Source organism: Nomascus leucogenys, chromosome 12 (genome assembly GCF_006542625.1).
Source record: "Nomascus leucogenys isolate Asia chromosome 12, Asia_NLE_v1, whole genome shotgun sequence".
Taxonomy (NCBI): domain Eukaryota; kingdom Metazoa; phylum Chordata; class Mammalia; order Primates; family Hylobatidae; genus Nomascus; species Nomascus leucogenys.
This window is the reverse complement of record NC_044392.1, coordinates 8,907,214-8,926,311: the sequence shown is the minus strand read 5'-3', so window position 1 is coordinate 8,926,311 and position 19,098 is coordinate 8,907,214. Positions and strand designations below refer to the sequence as shown.

Below are 19,098 nucleotides of genomic sequence, written 5' to 3'. Positions count from 1 at the left end.
AAATGCATGGTATGTTTTCAAGGAATGACCAGCAACTATCTGGCATAGAGGGTACTTGAGGGACAGTAGTAGGAGGTAAAACTAAAAATATAGACCCTGGGAACAAATTTTTGAGGCCCTCAAAAGTCATGCCATGAGGTTTGAGGTTTTAAAGAGGGAAGTGGTAGTAAATCTATTTTTTTTTTTTTGAGACAGTGTCTCGCTCTGTCGCCCAGGCTGGAGTGCAGTGGCGTAATCTCGGCTCACTGCAACCTCCACCTCCTGGGTTCAAGCAAGTCTCCTGCCTTAGCCTCTTGAGTAGCTGGGATTACAGACGCATGCCACCACGCCTGGCTAATTTTTGTATTTGTAGTAGAGATGGAGTTTCCCCGTGTTGGTCAGGCTGGTCTCGAACTCCTGACCTCGTGATCTGCCCACCTCGGGTTCCCAAAAGGCTGGAATTACAGGCATGAGCCACTGCACCTGGCCTGTAAATCTATTTTACAAAGTAACTGGGTGGAGAGTGGGTTAGAGAAGGAAAAACAGTTTAGGATTCTGTTACATTAGCCTGGGTGAGAGGCTGGAGTTGGGCTTTGGCTGGAGAGAATAGGTAACCATTTTGATATTTTGGAAACAGAACCAACAGGATTTTGGTTATTGAATTGGAAGGACTATGAAAAAAGTGACAACAAAGCATTTTTGTGTTCAGAAAAATGAGACATGCGGGGGCCGGGCATGGTGGCTCACGCCTGTAATTCCAGCACTTTGGGAGGCTGAGGCGGGCAGATCACCTGAGGTCAGGAGCTCGAGGCCAGCCTGACCAACATGGAGAAACCCTATCTCCACTAAAAATACAAAAGAATTAGTCAAGCATGGTGGTGCATGCCTGTAATCCCAGCTACTCAGGAGACTAAGGCAGGAGAATCACTTGAACCCGGGAGGCCAAGGTTGCAGTGGGCTGAGATCGCGCTATTGCACTCCAGCCTGCGCAACGAGAGTGAAACTCCATCTCAAAAAAAAAAAAAAAAGAAAAAAAGAAAAATGAGACATGCTTATTAAAAAAAGCCAATAATACTGAAAAGTACAAAGACAATATAACCATAGTCTTAGCATCCTGGAGTAATGATTTTGGTTCACATCCTTCCAGACATTTGTATATATATTTAAGCACATGTGTCATGTGTGTATATGTTATTACATAAATTGACTCAGAGGTTAGATGCTATTCTATTTTCTTTTAACACTATGTTATGGATATCTTTATATGTTAATGTATATAGCTATATTAGTAGTCTCAACTTGGGGTGGTTTGGCCTCCTAGGGGACGTTTGGCAATCCCTGGAGACATTTTTGGTTCTAATAACTGGGGAGGTGGGTTCCTGGCATCTAATGGGTAGAAGCCAGAGACATTGCTAACATTCTAGTAGGCACAAGACAACTTCCCATAACAGAATTATTTGGCCCCAAATATTAATTGTACTAAAGTTAAGAAACCGTCCTATATTATTGTTTTTATAATTTTTTATTTATTGATTGATTGAGACAGGATCTCACTGTGTTACCCAGGCTGGTTTCAAACTCCTGGGCTCAAGCAGTTGTCCCACTTCACCTTCCAAGTAGCTGAGATTACAGGTTTAATTTTGATTTTGAAATAGTTGTAGATTTTAATTTTAATTTTAATTTTTTTGAGACAGAGTTTTGCTCTTGTTGCCCAGGCTGGAGTGCAATGGTGTGATCTCAGCTCACTGCAACCTCCACCTCCTGGGTTCAGGCAATTCTCCTGCCCCTGCCTCCCGAGTAGCTGGGACTACAGGCATATGCCACCATGACCAGCTAATTTTGTATTTTTAGTAGACGTCGGGTTTCTCCATGTTGGTCAGGCTGGTCTCGAACTCCCGACCTCAGGTGATCCGTCCATCTCGGCCTCCCAAAGTGCTGGGATTACAGGTGTGAGCCACTGCACCTGGCCTGAAATAGTTGTAGATTTACACAAGAGTTTCAAAGATAGTACCAAGAGTTCCTGTATACCCTTCATCTACCTTGTCCTAATATTAATATCTTACATCATCATGGTGCATTTATTAAAACTAAGAAATTGATATAGGTACAATACTATTAACTGTAGTCTTGGGTTTCACCAGTTTTTTCACTTATGTCCCTTTTCCATTTCAGGATTCAATTTAGGATACCATACTGCAGTTAGTCATCATGTATCCTTAGTGTCCTCCAATCTTTGACAGTTTTCAGTCTTCCCTTGTCTTTTACGACCTTGATACTTTTGAAGGGTAGTGATCAGCTCTTTTGTAGATGTCTCTCCATTTGGGTTTTGGTTTCTCGTGATTAGACTTGGCATTATGGATTTTGGGAAAGTATACCACAGAAGTGAAGTACCCTTCTCATTGGATCACATCAAAGTATGATATCAACATAGTATTAGCATGGCTTATTACTGGTGTTGGTAACTGATCATTTGGTTGAGATTGTTATACACGTTTCTCCACTGAAAAAGTCACGATTTTTCCCTTTTCCTGTTATTTTTCTTTTCCATTTCCATTAAATGACAGTACCTAGTCATATTTGTTGGAAATCATTTGCCAAGTCTGGCCCACACTGAATAGAAGGAGAATTAAGCTTCATTTACAGGATGAAAGCTTATCAAATAATTTGCAGACATATGTTAAAAGCACCACAGTAATTAATAAATATTTTAGGGGAGCTACTCTCAGGCTATGCAGATGTCCTGTTTCTCCTTAAAGTTTCACCCTCTGATTTTAGCATTCATCAGAGTCTTTCTTTTCTTTCTTTTTGTTTTCTTCCTTTCTTCCTTTTCTTTCCTTTTCCTTCCCCTCCCTCTCTTCTTCCCTCCCTCCCTCCCTCCCTTCCTTCCTTCCTCTCTCTTTTTCTCTCTCTCTCTTTCTCTCTCTCTCTCTCTGTGTGTGTGTGTGTGTTTAGTACTTCCTGTCTGGTACTACAAGATGCTTCTAGTCCCTTTCAGTGGAAAGAGCTAGGAAATATATGTATGTATATTAATCTATATATACACACATCTATATTTATTTCTCTATCTGTATGTATATTAAAATAAGCATGGGTTTGTACTGGTATCTGACTAATCCAGCACCACAAGATTCATTCTAGTCTTCCCCGCTTGCTTATTTGTGACTTCTTTCTCAGAGTAAGAAATTTAGCGCTCATTCCCTATAGTATATTTACTTATTTGTGTAACCTGTAGTTTCAGTGATTACTCCTGTGAGAAATTTACCAACTAGAGTACAATGTTTGCCTACAGTTTGTTTGTTTTTGTCCTTACAGTATCAAGTAGTAACATTGTTTTATGAAGTTACTTAGATCAGCTCCTTTTGTCTTCCTCCCTGAGGTTATATCAGACGTTTGTAATGCAGTTAGATTTCGTTTGTTACAGTCTGTAGTCTATCCTGGGTTCCCGGATATTCTGGTTATTTTAAAAAATTTGCATACAGTGGCCAGCTGCAGTGGTTCACACCTCTAATCCAAGCACTTTGGAATGTCAAAGAGGGAAGATTGCTTGAGGCTAGAAGTTTGAGATCAGCTTGGGTAACATAGTGAGAGCCCATCTCTACAAAAAAAAAAAAAAAAAAAAAAAAATTAGACCTGGTAGCACATACCTGTAGTCCCAATTTCTCCTGGCTCAAGCAGGAGGATGGCTTGAGCCAGGGAGGCCAAGGCTGCAGTGAGTCATGATGGTGCCACTGCACTCTAGCCTGGACAACAAAGCGAGACTCTGTCTCAAAAAAACATTTTTTTAAATTTTTTGCATACATATAGTAAAGTGTACTCTTTATGATGTTTAGTTCTATGGGTTTTGACAGATGCATAGAGTCAAATATATACCCCACAGTACCATACTGAACAGTTCTGTCACCCTAAAAAATCCCTCATAATGGCCCCGTTGTAGTCAACCCTCCATCTCCCCCAGTCTCTGGCAACAACTTACCTGTTTTCCATCCCTGTTGTTTTGCCTTTTCCAGAATGTCTTAAAATGGAATCATACAATATGTAGCCTTTGAGGTTTGGCTTTTTTCACTTAGCAAAATACATTTTTTTTAAGGTTGATTGATTGATTGATTGGAGACAGGATCTTACTCTGTTGCCCAGGGTGGGGTGCAGTGGCACCATCTTAGCTCACTGCAGCCTCAACTTCCTAGGCTCAAGCAATCCTCCCACCTCAGTCCCCCAAGTAGCTGGGACTATAGGCGTATGCCACCACACCTGGCTCATTTTTGTATTTTTTGTAGAGACAGTTTCACCACATTGCCCAGGCTGGTCTGGAACTCCTGAGCTCAAGCAATCCACCTGCCTCCGGCTCTGATTATAGGCTTGAGCCACTGCACCTGGCCAGCAAAATATGTTTAAAATTCTTCTGTGTTGTTGCATGCGTCCAGTGCTCTTTATTGCTGAGTAGTATTCCATTGTTTGGATGTACCATAGTTTGTCTAGTCACCTTTTTTTTTTTTATGAGACGGAGTTTCTCCCTTGTTGCCCAGGCTGGAGTGCAGTGGTGTGATCTTGGCTTACTGCAACCTCCGCCTCCCGGGTTCAAATGATTCTCCTGCCTCAGCCTCCCGAATAGCTGAGATTACAGGCATGTGCAACCACGCCCAGCTAATTTTGTATTTTTAGTAGAGACAGGGTTTCTCCATATTGGTCAGGCTGGTCTTGAACTCCTGATCTCAGGTGATCTGCCCACCTCAGCCTCCTAAAGTGCTGGGATTACAGGCGTGAGCTACCGCGCCTGGTGTCTATTCACCTATTAAAGGACATCTGGGTTTCTGGTTTTTGGTGATTATAAAGAAAGCTGTTGTAAACATTCATGTACAGGTTTTAGTGTGAACATTTCATTTGAGTGAATACCTAAGAGTGGGATTGCTAGGCTGCTTGGTAACTTTATGGTTTAACTTTATAGGAGACTACCAAACTGTTTTCTAAAATGACTGTACCATTTTGTATTTCTCCCAGTAGTGAATGAGAATTCTTGTTCCTCTGTATCTCTCTATTATTTCCAGCATTTGGTATTGCCAGGCTTTTTTTTTCTCTTTTAATTTCAGCAGTTCTAATACATATGTACTGGTATCTCATTGTCGTTAATTTACATTTCCCTAAAGACCAATGATGTTGAGCTTCTTTTCTTTTTCTTTTTCTTTTTTTTTTTTTTTTTGAGACGGAGTTTTGCTCTTGTTGTCCAGGCTGAAGTGCAGTGGCAGGATCTCGGCTCACTGCAACCGCTGCCTCCTAGGTTCAAGCAATTCTCCTGCCTCAGCCTCCCGACTAGCTGGGATTACACGTGCCTGCCACCACGCCTGGCTAATTTTTTGTATTTTTAGTAGAGATGGGGTTTCACCGTGTTAGCCAGGATGGTCTCTATCTCCTGACCTCGTGATCCACCTGCCTCAGCCTCCCAAAGTGCTGGGATTACAGGCGTGAGCCATCGCGCCTGGCCTGGGGCCGGATAATTCTTTGTGTTGGGGGCTGATGGCTAGACCAGGGTGCATCATTGGATGTGTAGCAGCATCCTTGGCCTCTACCCTCTAAATATTAGTAGCACCCCCAGCCCTGCAGTTGTGACAATCAAAAATGTTTCTGTCTGGGTATAGTGGTTCATACCTGTAATCCCAGCACTCCGGGAGACGGAGGCTGGCGGATCACCTGAGGTCAGGAGTTCGAGACCAGCCTAGCCAACATAGCAAAACCCCGTCTCTACTACAAGCACTAGCCAGGCGTGGTGGCAGGCACCTGTAATCCCTGCTACTTGGGAGGCTGAGGCAGGAGAATTGCTTGAACCTGGGAGGTGGAGGTTGCCGTGAGCTGAGATCACACCACTGCACCCCAGCCTGGACATTGCCAGATGTCTCCCAGTGAACAAAATCACTTGAGTTGAGAACCATGGCTCTGGATTCTGCTGGTTTTCTTCTTCTAGGTCTCTGTTGTGGATTTCTTTTTTTGTTTTTTGTTTTTTCCATATCTTTTGTTGTTGTTGTTGTTTATAGTTTTTTTCATATCTCCTTTTTTTTTCTCTGTTGTAGATTGCTTTTACCTTCATTAGTTCCTCCAGGCATTTCAGCTCTGTTGATTTGGAGAGTTCAGGTTATTTCAGCGCTGTACCATTTTTACAAATTTTTTTTTCAGTCGAAATAAAACCATCAATAGAGGTGCAACAAAGTGGTATATTTTTCTATAATGCCCAACTTAATGCCTAGAACATTAAATGTTTAGTGGTTATACACTCTTACATCATGTATCTTCTTTAATTACAGCTATTTGTGTCTAACTTGGACTCTTTGAGGACTAGGACTCTTTTTTTTTAAGAGACAGGGTCTTGCTCTGTTGCCCAGGCTGGAGCGCAGGGGCACCTTTTTAGCTCACTACAGCCTTGGACTCCTGGGCCCAAGCGGTCCTCCTGCCTCAGCCTCCCAAGTAGCCGGGAGGCACGTGCCACCACACCCGACTAATTTTTAAATTTTTGGTAGAGATGGAATCTCACTGTGTTGGCCAGGCTGGTCTTGAACTCCTGGTCTCAAGTGATCCTCCTACTCAGCCTTCTAAAGTGCTGGAATTATAGGTGTGAGCCACGATGCCCGCCCATGGGACTTTCTTAATCTTCTTTTCATAACTAACATGTTGCAGTATACCTAACACACAGTAGACGCTTAGTAAATGTTTGTAGAGATAAGTCAATTATGTTAGATAATTGATGAAGTGGATTAAACCTGGAATTTTTCAGAATATTTCAGTCATCAGGCCTTACAAAGAAGCCAGTAGTCCCTTAGTATTGTCAAAATATGGTTTGTGCAGAGAAAAGCATTTTATTCCAAATCATTTCCATGTACACAGATCACAGGTATCCTTTGGGAGAAGGGGAAATGGAGCAGAGTGGCATGCTGTCTTTGAAAGATAACACAGATCCTCTTGGCTCTTCCCAGCATTCAGGCTGACTGTAGGTAGAATGATGCTGAAACTGTAATTGAAGCTGAAAAATAGGGGAAGTGTAAGGCATTCAGCTACAAATCTCACATGTGAATGTTTTCTAGGCTGGTAATAAAATAATAAGCCTGATTATGGCATTTAGAGCATGGATGTGACCTAAACCTCTGGACCAAATGTGATATTTACAAAATTGATTGATTTCTAAGTTTGTTTGGATATTTATGCTTGGTACAAATGTGAAAAATGTTGTGTTTTTGCTTCTTAACTGTGCAGTATGATTTTATTTGATAAAGGATGCCCATAAAAACACATAATTAATAACTGTACAGCTCAATACATTATCAAAAAGTTAAAATACCTGTGTAACCACAACTCAACTGAATTTCAATTCAAGAAATAGAGTATCACAAGAAATAGAACATTACCAGCTCTCAATAATTTTGAAAATTTTATTTCATTGCTGCTATTCACTAGTTTCTTATTGTGCTTAAAAGCTATCATCCAAGTCTTTTTTTTTTTTTAATTGTGATATAACATTGACCATTAACCATTTTGGTGGCCATTTTAGCCATTTCAGTATTTCAGTGGTATTAAGTACAGTCGCATTGTTCTGCAACCATTACTACCTTCCATCTCCAATAGGTTTTTATCTTCTTAAAATGAAACTGTGTACCAGTTAAACAATAACTATTCTCCCCTCTCCCCAGCTCCTTGTAACTAATATTCTACTTTGTCTCTATGAATTTGACTACTCTAGGTACTTCATATACATGAGATCGTACAGTGTTTGTCCTTTTGTGATTGGCTTATTTAACTTAGCATAGTATGTTCAAGGTTATCCATGTTGTAGGGTGTGTCATAATTTCATGCCTTTCTTTTTTTTTTTTTTTTTTTTTTTTTTGAGACAGAGCCTGGCTCTCTTGCCCAGGCTGGAGTGCAGTGGTGCAATCTCGGCTCACTGCAACCTCTGCCTCCTAGGTTCAAGCAATTCTTCTGTCTCAGCCTCCTGAGTAGGTGGGATTACAGGTGCCTGCTACCACGCCTGGCTAATTTTTATATTTTTAGTAGAGATAGGGTTTCACCATATTGGTCAGGCTGGTCCTGAACTCCTGACCTCAGGTGATCCATCCACCTCAGCCTCCCAAAGTGCTGGGATTATAGGCATGACCCACCGCCCAGCCAATTTCCTGCCTTTCTTAAGGCTGAATAATACTCATTTGTATGCATAGACCACATTTTGTTGGTCCATTTATCTGTGGATGGATACTTGGATTACTTCACCTTTTGGCTATTGTGAATAATGCTGCTGTGAACATGGATGTGTAAATATCTGTTCAACACCCTGCTTTCAATTCTTTTGGGTATATACCTGAAGTGGAATTGCTAAGTTTATGTTAGTTCTGTTTTATTTTTTAAGGAACTGCCATATTGTTTTTCTTTCAGTTTTTGTTGTTGTTTTTAAGTTCTAGAGATGGGGTCTCGTTATGTTGCCTAGGTTGATCTTGAACTCCTGGGTCTGCCTTAGTCTTCCAAAATGTTGGGATTACAGGCATGAGCCACCTTGCCCTTCCCGAAACTGCCATATTGTTTTCCATTATAGCTGCACCATCTTACATGCCCCTCAGCAATGCACAGGGGTTCCAGTTTCTCTACATCCTTGCCAACATTTGCTATTTTCTGTTTCTTTTTTTCTTTTTCTAATAGCCATTATAATGAGTGCGAAGTACATCCACGTCTTTTTTGAGACAGAGTCTCACTCTGTCACCCAGGCTGGAGTGCAGTGGCACCATCTCAGCTCACTGCAACCTCTGCCCTCCGGGTTCAAGCGATTCTTCTGCCTCAGCCCCTGAGTAGCTGAGATTACAGGCGCGCGCCACCACGCCTGGCTAATTTTTGTATTTTTAGTAGAGACGGGGTTTCACCATGTTGATCAGGCTGGTCTTGAACTCCTGATCTCATGATCTGCCTGCCTCGGCCTCCCAGAGTGCTGGAATTACAGGTGTGAGCCACCGCACCCGGCCGTCTTTTTTTAAATAAACTTTTTGTAATGGAAATTTCCCAACATATAAAGAAAGTAGGGCAAGTAGAGAAATGAACTATCCATATATCCATCATCTAGAGTTGATAATTATGAACACTTGGCCAATCTTGTTTCACTTAGAGTCTGTCTCTCCTTTCCCTATTGTTGCAATGCAGGTCACAGTCATATACTTTGATTTATTGTACTTTAATATACTGTGATACAGGTTGAGTATCCATTATGCAAAATGCTTGGGACCAGAAGTGTTTTGGTTTCCTAGTTTTTTCTGATTTTGGAATATTTATATTTACCAGTTGAGCATCCCAAATCTGAAAATCGAAAATCCAAAATACTCCAGTGAGCATTTCCTCTGAGTTGTGTGTTTGGTGCTCAGAAGTTTTCAGTTTTAGATTTAGTTAACAACTATAAAACATACCCATAAAACCATATTATATGTAAATCAGGTGTCTAGTCTATATCACCCACATCTTTATGACCCATTTCTTTTAATCTGAATGTATAAGAGGCAAAGAGTTAACAGATCACCCAAAGATGACAATTTATTTTAGTAACCAAGATTTAGTACTTTTATGAGTTACAGTTTTTGTTAACTATGAGTAAGAGCTCTGCTTTCTTTAAACCATTAATACTCTTTTCTTCTTCCTGATATTTGGTGGCATTTGTGTTATCTATCATAAGCAGTACAATAGGCCACTTCCTTTAGTAAATAAGGTGAGCTAGCTCTGGGTTACCTTCTGTTTGAATTATATTTATGTGTCCATTTGTTTAAGCTCACCATTTTAAGGGCCTCTAGAAGATACACCTAAAGGCAGATTACAGGAAGAAATTTTATCTAGCCTTCTAGGGTTTCTGATAGAAGGTGCTGGTAGAGATATTTACATTTTGACCTTGTTGGAGGTGTGGGTAATTGTACATTTGCAGCTATGCATTTGACACTGATTAACATTAATCTCAGTGTAAAAACTTAGAATCCTTTTTACTGTAACATACTTAACAGGATTTAGAAATCCTCTACTAGCCAAATCAAGTTGTTGCTACGTGAGCTCTTTAAAATGGGATCTTTTGGAATTCTAAGCTACAGCAGAGCCAACCAAGGGCGTGGGAAAAAGAGAGAGAGAGAGGAATAAACAGTTATTATTAACTTTTTCCTCCCTTTAGTTTTCTTTCTTTCTTTCTTTCTTTCTTTCTTTTTGAGACAAAGTCTGGCTCTATTGCCCAGGCTGGAGTGTAGTGGTGTGATCTCGGCTCGCTGCAACCTCCGTCTTCCAGGCACAAGGATCCTCCCACCTCAGCCTCCCCAGTAGCGTAACTACAGGTGCATGTCACCACACCTGGCTAATTTTTGCATTTTTTGTAGAGCCGCAGTTTAGCCATTTGCCCAGGCTGGTCTTGAACTCATGAGCTCAAGTGATCCACCCGCCTCGGCCTCCCAAAGTACTGGGATTACAGATGTGAGCCTCTGCGCCTGGCCTCTTTCTTTTTTTTTTTTCTTTTGAGACGGAGTCGAGTCTTGCTCTGTTGCCCAGGCTGGAATGCAATGGCGTGATCTTGGCTCACTACAACCTCTGCCTCCTGGGTTCAAGTGATTCTCCTGCCTCAGCCTCTTGAGTATAGCTGGGATTATAGGCACACGCCACCACACCCAGCTAATTTTTTGTGTATTTTTAGTAGAGATGGGGTTTCATCATGTTGGTCAGGCTGGTCTCGAACTCCTGACATCGTGATCCGCCTGCCTTGGCCTTTCAAAGTGCTGGGATTACAGGCATGAACCACTGCGTCTGGCCTCCGCTTTAGTTTTCTTAATTTGCACAGAAGACACCAGTGTATAATAACCATATGACCTTGTATCACATTAGAAGGAAGTCTTGTTCAAGATACACAGAAAAGAATACTCTATGATTTATGATTCCATTAATTTTCAGGTATGAGAATGTGAGTCTGCTGTCAGGCACAAATTAAATGAGTTAAAAAGGCAGAGTTGATACTTTCCTTATGGCTCTTATTTACATTATTTTTTATTTATATGCTGTTTTACTGTTTACCGATTTTATTTCACTGAAGATCGCTTATATCCTTGCTTGGTAAATGACCTCAGTCACTAAGAGCATAGAGGCTTCTAAGTATTAAACAGTAACACTAAAATTATTTCCCTTTCTCCTTTAGTTATTGTGATAGTAGTAGTGATAATGACAGCAATTAGGTAGTAGTGACCCTCAATGTGGCCCTTAAAATGTGCCAGGCAAAAACTAAGTGCTTTTTAGTAGTAACTCATTTAATCCCCACAACAACCCTATGAGATAGATATTATTATTTTCATTTTACTGATGAGGGATTGAGGCCCAGAGAGGTTAGCAACTGACTTCTCCAACTAGTAAGTGGCAGAGCTAGGAAATGAGCTGAGGCAGCCTGGCGCCAGAGTCTTTCCTCCTAACCATTACACTGTACTGTACTTATTTGACACCCATGTAAGTAAAGGGAAACGTGAGATAAAAATGCTTTTAACATCTTTGTGGGCTCTACAGAACTTATTATTTGTTCATTCAGTGCTCCCTGTAGAATCAGTGATTACAGAGAACATTTAATCTCAAAGTATTCATCCCTATTTTCAAACTGGTATTTTCAGATCTGTTCTTGGAGACCTTGCATTTAGAAAAAGTACACTTGAACTTTTTAGTCGAATTGGCAGATCAAGAGCTCACAGACAGGATATTGCCTTTGAGTATTTAGATTGTCCTTGCTGACCCCTGAAGCAGTAATTTTGATAGATCACAGTGTTTCCACTAGAGTACAGCAGTATTAGGGGTTCTGACTTCAAAGTGTGTATGTGTATGTTTTATATGTATTTTTGTAGACTCCTTCTCCATAAATGGAACCAATCTTATACAAATTCTGAAAACCTTTTAGAGCCATTTAAATCCAAAAAATACCTAAGCATTTTGAAGTAGAACTATGAGCAATGAATGCAAAATGTTACCTTTCTGGAGTCTTGTGATAAGTAAAATAAATAAAACAACCTGCCCAATTTTCAGTGCTTTAAAGTTCTGGCCATGCAGAATTGGTTTTTCCTAATTCTGGGCATGTATTTACATATCCTTCTTACCTTTAAATCTGAGCTAATAGCTAGCTACTATTTGGTAAGAAAACCAATGCTGTATTTTCTTCTTTCTTTGTTTTGGGTTTCGTGGATCTAGCTGTGCTGTTTGTTAGAATACATCTACCCTGGTGCTTTGGGTCAGTGAAGTGTTTGGCAGGAGGGAGAAACAGATCAAAATTTCTATTCCTAAGTATGCATTTTTTATGGAGGTGGTTGACTTTCTCATGTTAATTTTCTCTCCCCTAGGTCTATGAAGGCCTAGACATCATCACCAACAAGGTTTCTGCCCAGGAGCAGAGAATCTGCCGGCACCACATGATCAGCTTTGTGGATCCTCTTGTGACCAATTACACAGTGGTGGACTTCAGAAATAGAGCAACTGCTCTGATATCCTTAGGAAAGGCAGCAGCTGGGTTTGGTGGGTGAAAGCAGCCCAAGCCAAGAGAGAAGTTTTCATTCTAGTGGCAATTTCTTCTCAGAAGGGGCACCCAAGGCTTAACTACTGATAGATGCCATCCCCACCAGACTATGGACTGAAAGATACAGTGTCTTTGTCACTCAAATTCTTGTCCTTAGACTGTGGCATCATCATTCTCTGGGAACTTGTTAGAAATGCTGATTCTTGGGCCCCACTCCAGACCTACTGAATTAGAATCTGCATTATAACAGGAGTCCCCAGTGATTCATATGCGCATTAAAATTTGAGAAGCACTGTTTTAGTGATAAGAACACCAATTTAAGAATCAGAAAATTTGTGTTACAGTCCTAGAACTGCCTTTTTTACCATGTGAATTTTACTGGGTAAAGCATTTCCTTAACCCCACTGAGCTTCAGTTTTCTATCCTTTAAATGGAGATACGAAGTTAATCTATAAATATAATGGAGTTATAGTTAGAATTTCAAAGAGATTGTTAGATAGGAGAGGACTGGAAAATATAGTTCTAGGTAAAACCAAGAAATTTTTGCAAAAAGAATAATATAAGGGGGATTGCCCTTATGTCTTAACATGCAGACTGCCTTTAGTATCTGGATTGCTATATATTAAAAGATTGAAAAGTCGTAATAATTATAATAGCATGGAACTTATTTAGTACTAGATATATTTTGTGGCACAGAATAGAAAACCCAGATATAGATTCAAATGGAAGTGTGTAAATTTTTTTTTTTTTCTCCTAGAGACAGTCTCACTCTGTTGCCTAGGTTGGAGTGCAGTGGCACTGTCATGGCTCATTGCTGCCTTGACCTCCTGGGCTCAGGTGATCCTTCCACCTCAGCCTCCCAAATATCTGGGACTACAGGTGCTTACCACCACACCCAGCTAATTATTTTTATTTTATTATTATTATTTTTTGAGACGGAGTCTCGCTCTGTCACCCAGGCTGGAGTGCAATAGCACGATCTTGGCTCACTGCAATCTCCGCCTCCCGGGTTTAAGTGATTCCCCTGCCTCATCCTCCTGAGTAGCTGGGACTACAGGCACATGCCACCACACCCGGCTAATTTTTTGTATCTTTGGTAGAGACGGGGTTTCACCATGTTGGCCAGGCTGGTCTCGAACTCCTGACCTCAGGTAATCCATCTGCCTTGGCCTTCCAAAGTGCTGGGATAACGGGCATGAGCCACCGCGCCTGGCTATTTTATTTTTTGTAGAGATGGATTTCGCTATGTTGCCAAGCTGGTCTTGAACCCCTGGGCTCAAGTGGTCCTCCTGCCTTGGCCTCCCACAGTGCTGGAATTACAAGTGTGAGCCACCACACCTGGCCCCAATCAGCCTTCTTGATTCGACAGGTGAAGGTACTAGATACTGAGGCCCAAAGAGTAGAAGGGTGTTTGCTCAATATCACAGTCATTTCATGGCTTGCACAAGTAAGTTAAACCTTTTCCTGTGAAGTATGTCCTGTCCCATCTTCTTTCCTCTTTCCACTCTCTCCTCTTCTGGAATCTTAACATTTTTCCCTTCCCTTTTTCATTTCTTTGCTCACTTTGCCTTTGTTAATCATACTACAGGTTGAACATCTGAAAATCTAAAATCCAAAATACTCCAAAATCTGAAACTTTTGGAGTGCTGAGATGATGCTCAAAGGAAATGCTCATTGGAGCATTTCAGTTTTCAGATTTTCAGGTTTGGGATGCTCAACCAGTAAGTATAATGCAAATAATTCAAAATCTGAAACATTTCCTTGGTCCCAAGTATTTTGGATAAGGGATATTTAACTTGTATATAATTGAATTTTATCGTACTGTGGAAATTGTATGCTCCTATTTTTTTTTTTTTTTTTTTTTTTTTTTTTTTTTTTTTTTTTTGAAATTGCTTGTCAATAGAGGGAAATAGAGAATTTGTTTTCTCTTTTTAAAACAAACAATTTTTTTTTTTTTTTTTTTTTTTTTTTTTTTTTTTTTTTTTTTTTTTTTTTTTAACAATGTTTTTTCTTTATGATCCTTGATTGGTAACATCTTTCTTCCCACCCCGCCTTAGCCACTTAAGGGTTAGTGGGATTCTAGTAGAAAAGAGGTGGTCTGTCTCTATGCCTGCAGATTGGCTGGCAAGGAGAAATGTGTAAATGATATTTACCTGGATATTGAAAGTCTTTTAAAAAAAATTATTTTCGGCCAGGCACAATGGCTCACGCCTGTAACCTCAGGACTTTGGGATGCTGCAGTAGGTGGATTGCTTGAGCTCAGGAGTTCAAGATCAGCCTGGGCAAGCAACATGGTGAAACCTTACCTCTACAAAAAATACAAAAATTAGCCAGATGTGGTGGCGTGTGCTTGTAGTCTCAGCTACTTGGTGGTGGGAGCTGAGGTGGGAGGATGGCTCGAGCCCTGGGAGGTCGAGGCTGCGGTGAACTGTTTTCGCGCCACCACACTCCAGCCTTGGTGACAGAGTGAGACCCTGTTTAAAAAAAAAAAATTGTTCTCAGGAGCAAAGGCCTTCTTAAAGCAGATAATTATCTGTTCAACGGAGACTCTAAAGAGAAAAATTTAAAGTAGCAGAGATGTAAAAACAATAGTGGCTAAATTGAGGGCTTACTATTTTTTAGGCATTGTGGTAGGGGATTTCTGTGCATTGTCACATTTAAGGCTTATGGGGATTTTTACAGGTGAGAAAACTGAAGCTCAGACAGGCTGAGTAACTTGCTCAAGAGCTGAACCTGGAAATTGAAGTCTATTTATCTGCAGAACCTGTGCGTCTCACTTAATTTGGTGAAGCCTCAAGTGGCAAAACTGATAGTCTCTCCATGATGGTAGAGACTGACTGAGTCTAAGAACCTTAGAGAAACCAGCTTGTGTTTTGCCTTAGAAGGCAAAGTCATGCAATGGATGTCACCTTGATGGCCTCCTGAGCATCTGACACTTGGTTCTGTGAGAGTCCTTGGGCTTGTGCTTGTTGAACTGATTTGGAATACTAATAAAACTTTGACTTTTAGCAGCAAGACCTAGAAAGTTCCAGAGCTGGAAGGAATTACCACTATGCATTTGTCTCTGGTTTCTGCAAGTCCCTCCAGAACTGATTGGACATGATTCTGGAAATTTGTTGGAAACATTGGGGGCTGGTATCAACGCATTTTGGTTCCCACCCCTTCTCCTCTGCTCTGCAGATAAATGAATGTGGTTTCTTGCTAATAGTGTCCTTCCAAAGTGAGTCAGGATTCTCTTGATATCGTGATATCTTTCTTAATGTTCACATTGAAGATATATTTGCCCGAGACAAAATTCCTATTGTTGTGGGAGGAACCAATTATTACATTGAATCTCTGCTCTGGAAAGTTCTTGTCAATACCAAGGTAAGTTTAGTTCACTCGTAACTCACTGAGGAAATGGATGGCTCTTTCTTGCTGGCTAGTTTTAGTGGGAGAAAGGTTGACTCCTGCCTATTTCTTATACTCAGCAACTATAATTTTCCTACTTAATATTCTCAAGCAAATGCCACCTCCATATGTGAAGTGTGTTCCTCCAGGCTGGTCTATGGGAAGGGGCTGTGTGTGGGAAAAACGTTGCTGTGTGGATTAATTAGCATCTCCATATAAATTAACAGTGCATTAGGCCGGGCGTGGTGGCTCACACCTGTAATCCCAGCACTTTGGGAGGCCAAGGTGGGTGGCTCACCTGAGGTCAGGAGTTTGAGACCAGCCTGGCCAACATGGTGAAACCCCGTCTCTACTAAAAATACAAAAATTAGCCAGGCGTGGTGGCGCGTGCCTGTAATCCCAGCTACTAGGGAGGCTGAGGTGGGAGGATCACTTGAGGCTTGAGGCGGAGGTTTCAGTGAGCTGAGATCGCGCCACTGTACTCCAGCCTGGGCAACAGAGCGAGACCCTGTCTCAAAAAAAAAAAAAAAGAGAGAGATGCGATTCAAGAAAAAAATATGTATAATTCTTTAGAAAAATTATATTTAAAAAAAACCAGTACGTTAGCCATTAGCCTGATTCAGTATTTCCTGGCTGGCAGCACAGTATGTATATCAGGGAGATGTCCAACACTGACCTTATTTACGTAGGTGCTACTGTGTAGGGTCAGACTGTGTAAACTGTCATTTACTGGCAATCCTGGTCTCCTCGTTCACCCTTGCTAAGAAGACTAGACTCCTGGATATGTTAAAATAGACATATTAGCCCTGGTACCTGTTTGAACTTCTGACAAGGAAGCAAATAGCCAAGTGTTTCCCTATGCTATAAGTCTTCTGTCTCTTTTGTTTGCTGTGGCTTCATAGCACTTACCACAGCATATTGGAATTTTCTGTTTATGATCTCCCACTATATGGCAAGATCTTCTGATTATTCTGTATTCCTGACAGTTAGCAAAGTGCCTGGCACATACACTGTCTCAGTGTTGGTTGAATTAAATTTACTTCTGAACCATCATTTAATAGCCCCAGGAGATGGGCACTGAGAAAGTGATTGACCGAAAAGTGGAGCTTGAAAAGGAGGATGGTCTTGTACTTCACAAACGCCTAAGCCAGGTGGACCCAGAAATGGCCGCCAAGCTGCATCCACATGACAAACGCAAAGTGGCCAGGTAAGAAAGCCTGGCCCGCTGACCCCAAATTCCTTTACAGCTAGGGAGCAGTCAGTTCTTCGGTTTGCCCAGGTGATGAGAGAGATTTGGTAATAGCAGTTAGTGGAGATTGATGTGTTGTTCTGGCTCAGCAGGTTGGGAGGCCCTGAGTTATTGCTTCAGTTCAACTCCCTCAATAAATAATTGCAGCCTACTTTGTTACATTTTAAATGCATAGTACAATATCGTTTTCCCCTAGGGCCTATATAATGTTGCTTCATTTTCTATTTGATCTTTGCTTGTATAACAGTTTTCATATACATTTTTTCTGGCATGCAGAGCGTTTACATTGTGATTTGGGTTTCATAATTGATGATGCAATGCCGTGTTCTGCCCCAGCAGCTTTCCCAGTGGGAGGTGGATTTTATAAACTGTCTCACAGATCAGCTCACCTTTGCACATGGAGACTATCTGGTAGGGAAGAGAGGTAGTGAATGAACTCACAAGGTCATGTTTTTTTAGGTTGTTTTGAAATTGCAGCCTCATGTTAGGTTTATTTTTCTGCAGTATTAGGAGTGATACCACTTCTGGCATAGTAGAACATCTAAAGAAGGACCTGTTCTATTGATGGTTATACAGGTTAAATATTAAAGTAACATCTCATATTCATAGGGGTTGTGAAGTATTCCACTCAAATGAATTTGATATTTTTCCTCCTAATTTTACCCCCCTCAGTGAAACTTAATGTTAGAATATAGGATTTAAAACATTCATTATTATTATTACTTTTTTTTCTTTCTTTTTTGTTTTTTAAAGAGAGAGAGTCTTACTTTGTTGCCCAAGCTGGAGTACGGTGGCACAATCATGGCTCACTGCAGCCTTGACCTTCTGGGCTCAGGTATCCTCCTGCCTCGGCCTCCTGAGTAGCTGGGACTACAGGTGTGCACTACTATACCTGGCTAGTTTTTTAAATTTTTAATTTTTTGTAGAGATGTTTTGCTGTGTTGCCCAGGCTGGTTCCAAACTCCTAGGCTCAAGCAATCCTCCTGCCTCAGCTTACCAAAGTACTGGGATTATAGTCATGAGCCGCAATACTCAGCCAAGAAAAGGATTTCTTCAGGTAGGGTTGTCCTTTGCATGGCAGGGGGGTGGGGCACAAATTGTAATATCTAAGTTTTTTCACCCCCTTAAAGGCGATATAACCCCATTAAGAATGCATGTTTTAATTAATGAAGTTTATACTTTTCAGTATCCAAACATTTTAAACACTTTAATAGAAAACATTCAATTTTTTTTAAACCTAGGAACATTATGATAAACATTTGTTTTTAGATTGTTTTATTACATGATTCTAGAGCTTGGTGTTTATTATTCTCTCCTTTTACTAATCAGTTCTTATCACCTCTCCTCATTTTGCTGCGTCTAAACGAGTAATGAGTTTGAGAATTTTTTCTTAGTAAGAGTCAATAGGTTCTAAGCAAGAGCTCTAGAGTCTCATTTAGAGAATGAGGACTTTTTTTTTTTTTTAATCTTTCTTTTGGCTTGAGGCTGTATTTTAACTCCAGATAAGTGAGATATCTATTACTACATTTTTTCTCATAGATCTTCTTTGAGAAACCAGTGATACTGAAAGACAAGGGGGTCTACACTCTTGCGTTAGGGTTTCAGGAAGTAGAATTGGGTCAGGAAGAGAAAGATCACTTTCAGGCTGATAAGTTGCAATCACCCAGAGTGGTAGAGTATAGATTTGGGAGTTAAATTACCTAGTGCTGCATAACATAATAGATACAGACAGAAGTGGATGGTGGCTTAAGAATAAGTATGTGAGTTCTTTTCTCAGTGATCTTTGTGCCAGTAGAGCACTGGATTAGCCAGGAGCATTCTTCATTAATTTGACATATTTAAAAAGAAAGCTGATGAGCTGGATGTACAACATGCTTTTATACTGTGGGAAAGGCACGCCAGCCAGACCAGACTTGTTGGCTTGTTACAGAGTGTCCCAAACAAGCTCTTTTACTGTTTATCTGAA

The 19,098-nt window shown here is 40.8% G+C and overlaps 1 protein-coding gene across 2 annotated transcripts in view; it reads left to right on the top strand.

The window, feature by feature from the left end:
* Positions 1-19,098, top strand: part of TRIT1 (tRNA isopentenyltransferase 1) — a 36,698-nt gene that overhangs the window by 7,715 nt on the left and 9,885 nt on the right. For both annotated transcript variants that reach the window (XR_004032564.1, XM_003273318.2), the window contains exons 2-4: positions 12,321-12,461; positions 15,761-15,859; positions 16,945-17,090. Coding sequence is in view for 1 of the 2 variants with exons in the window: in XM_003273318.2 (XP_003273366.1) it covers positions 12,321-12,461; positions 15,761-15,859; positions 16,945-17,090 (386 nt within the window). In the remaining variant the exon portion in view is untranslated. The remainder of the gene's footprint in view (positions 1-12,320; positions 12,462-15,760; positions 15,860-16,944; positions 17,091-19,098) is intronic.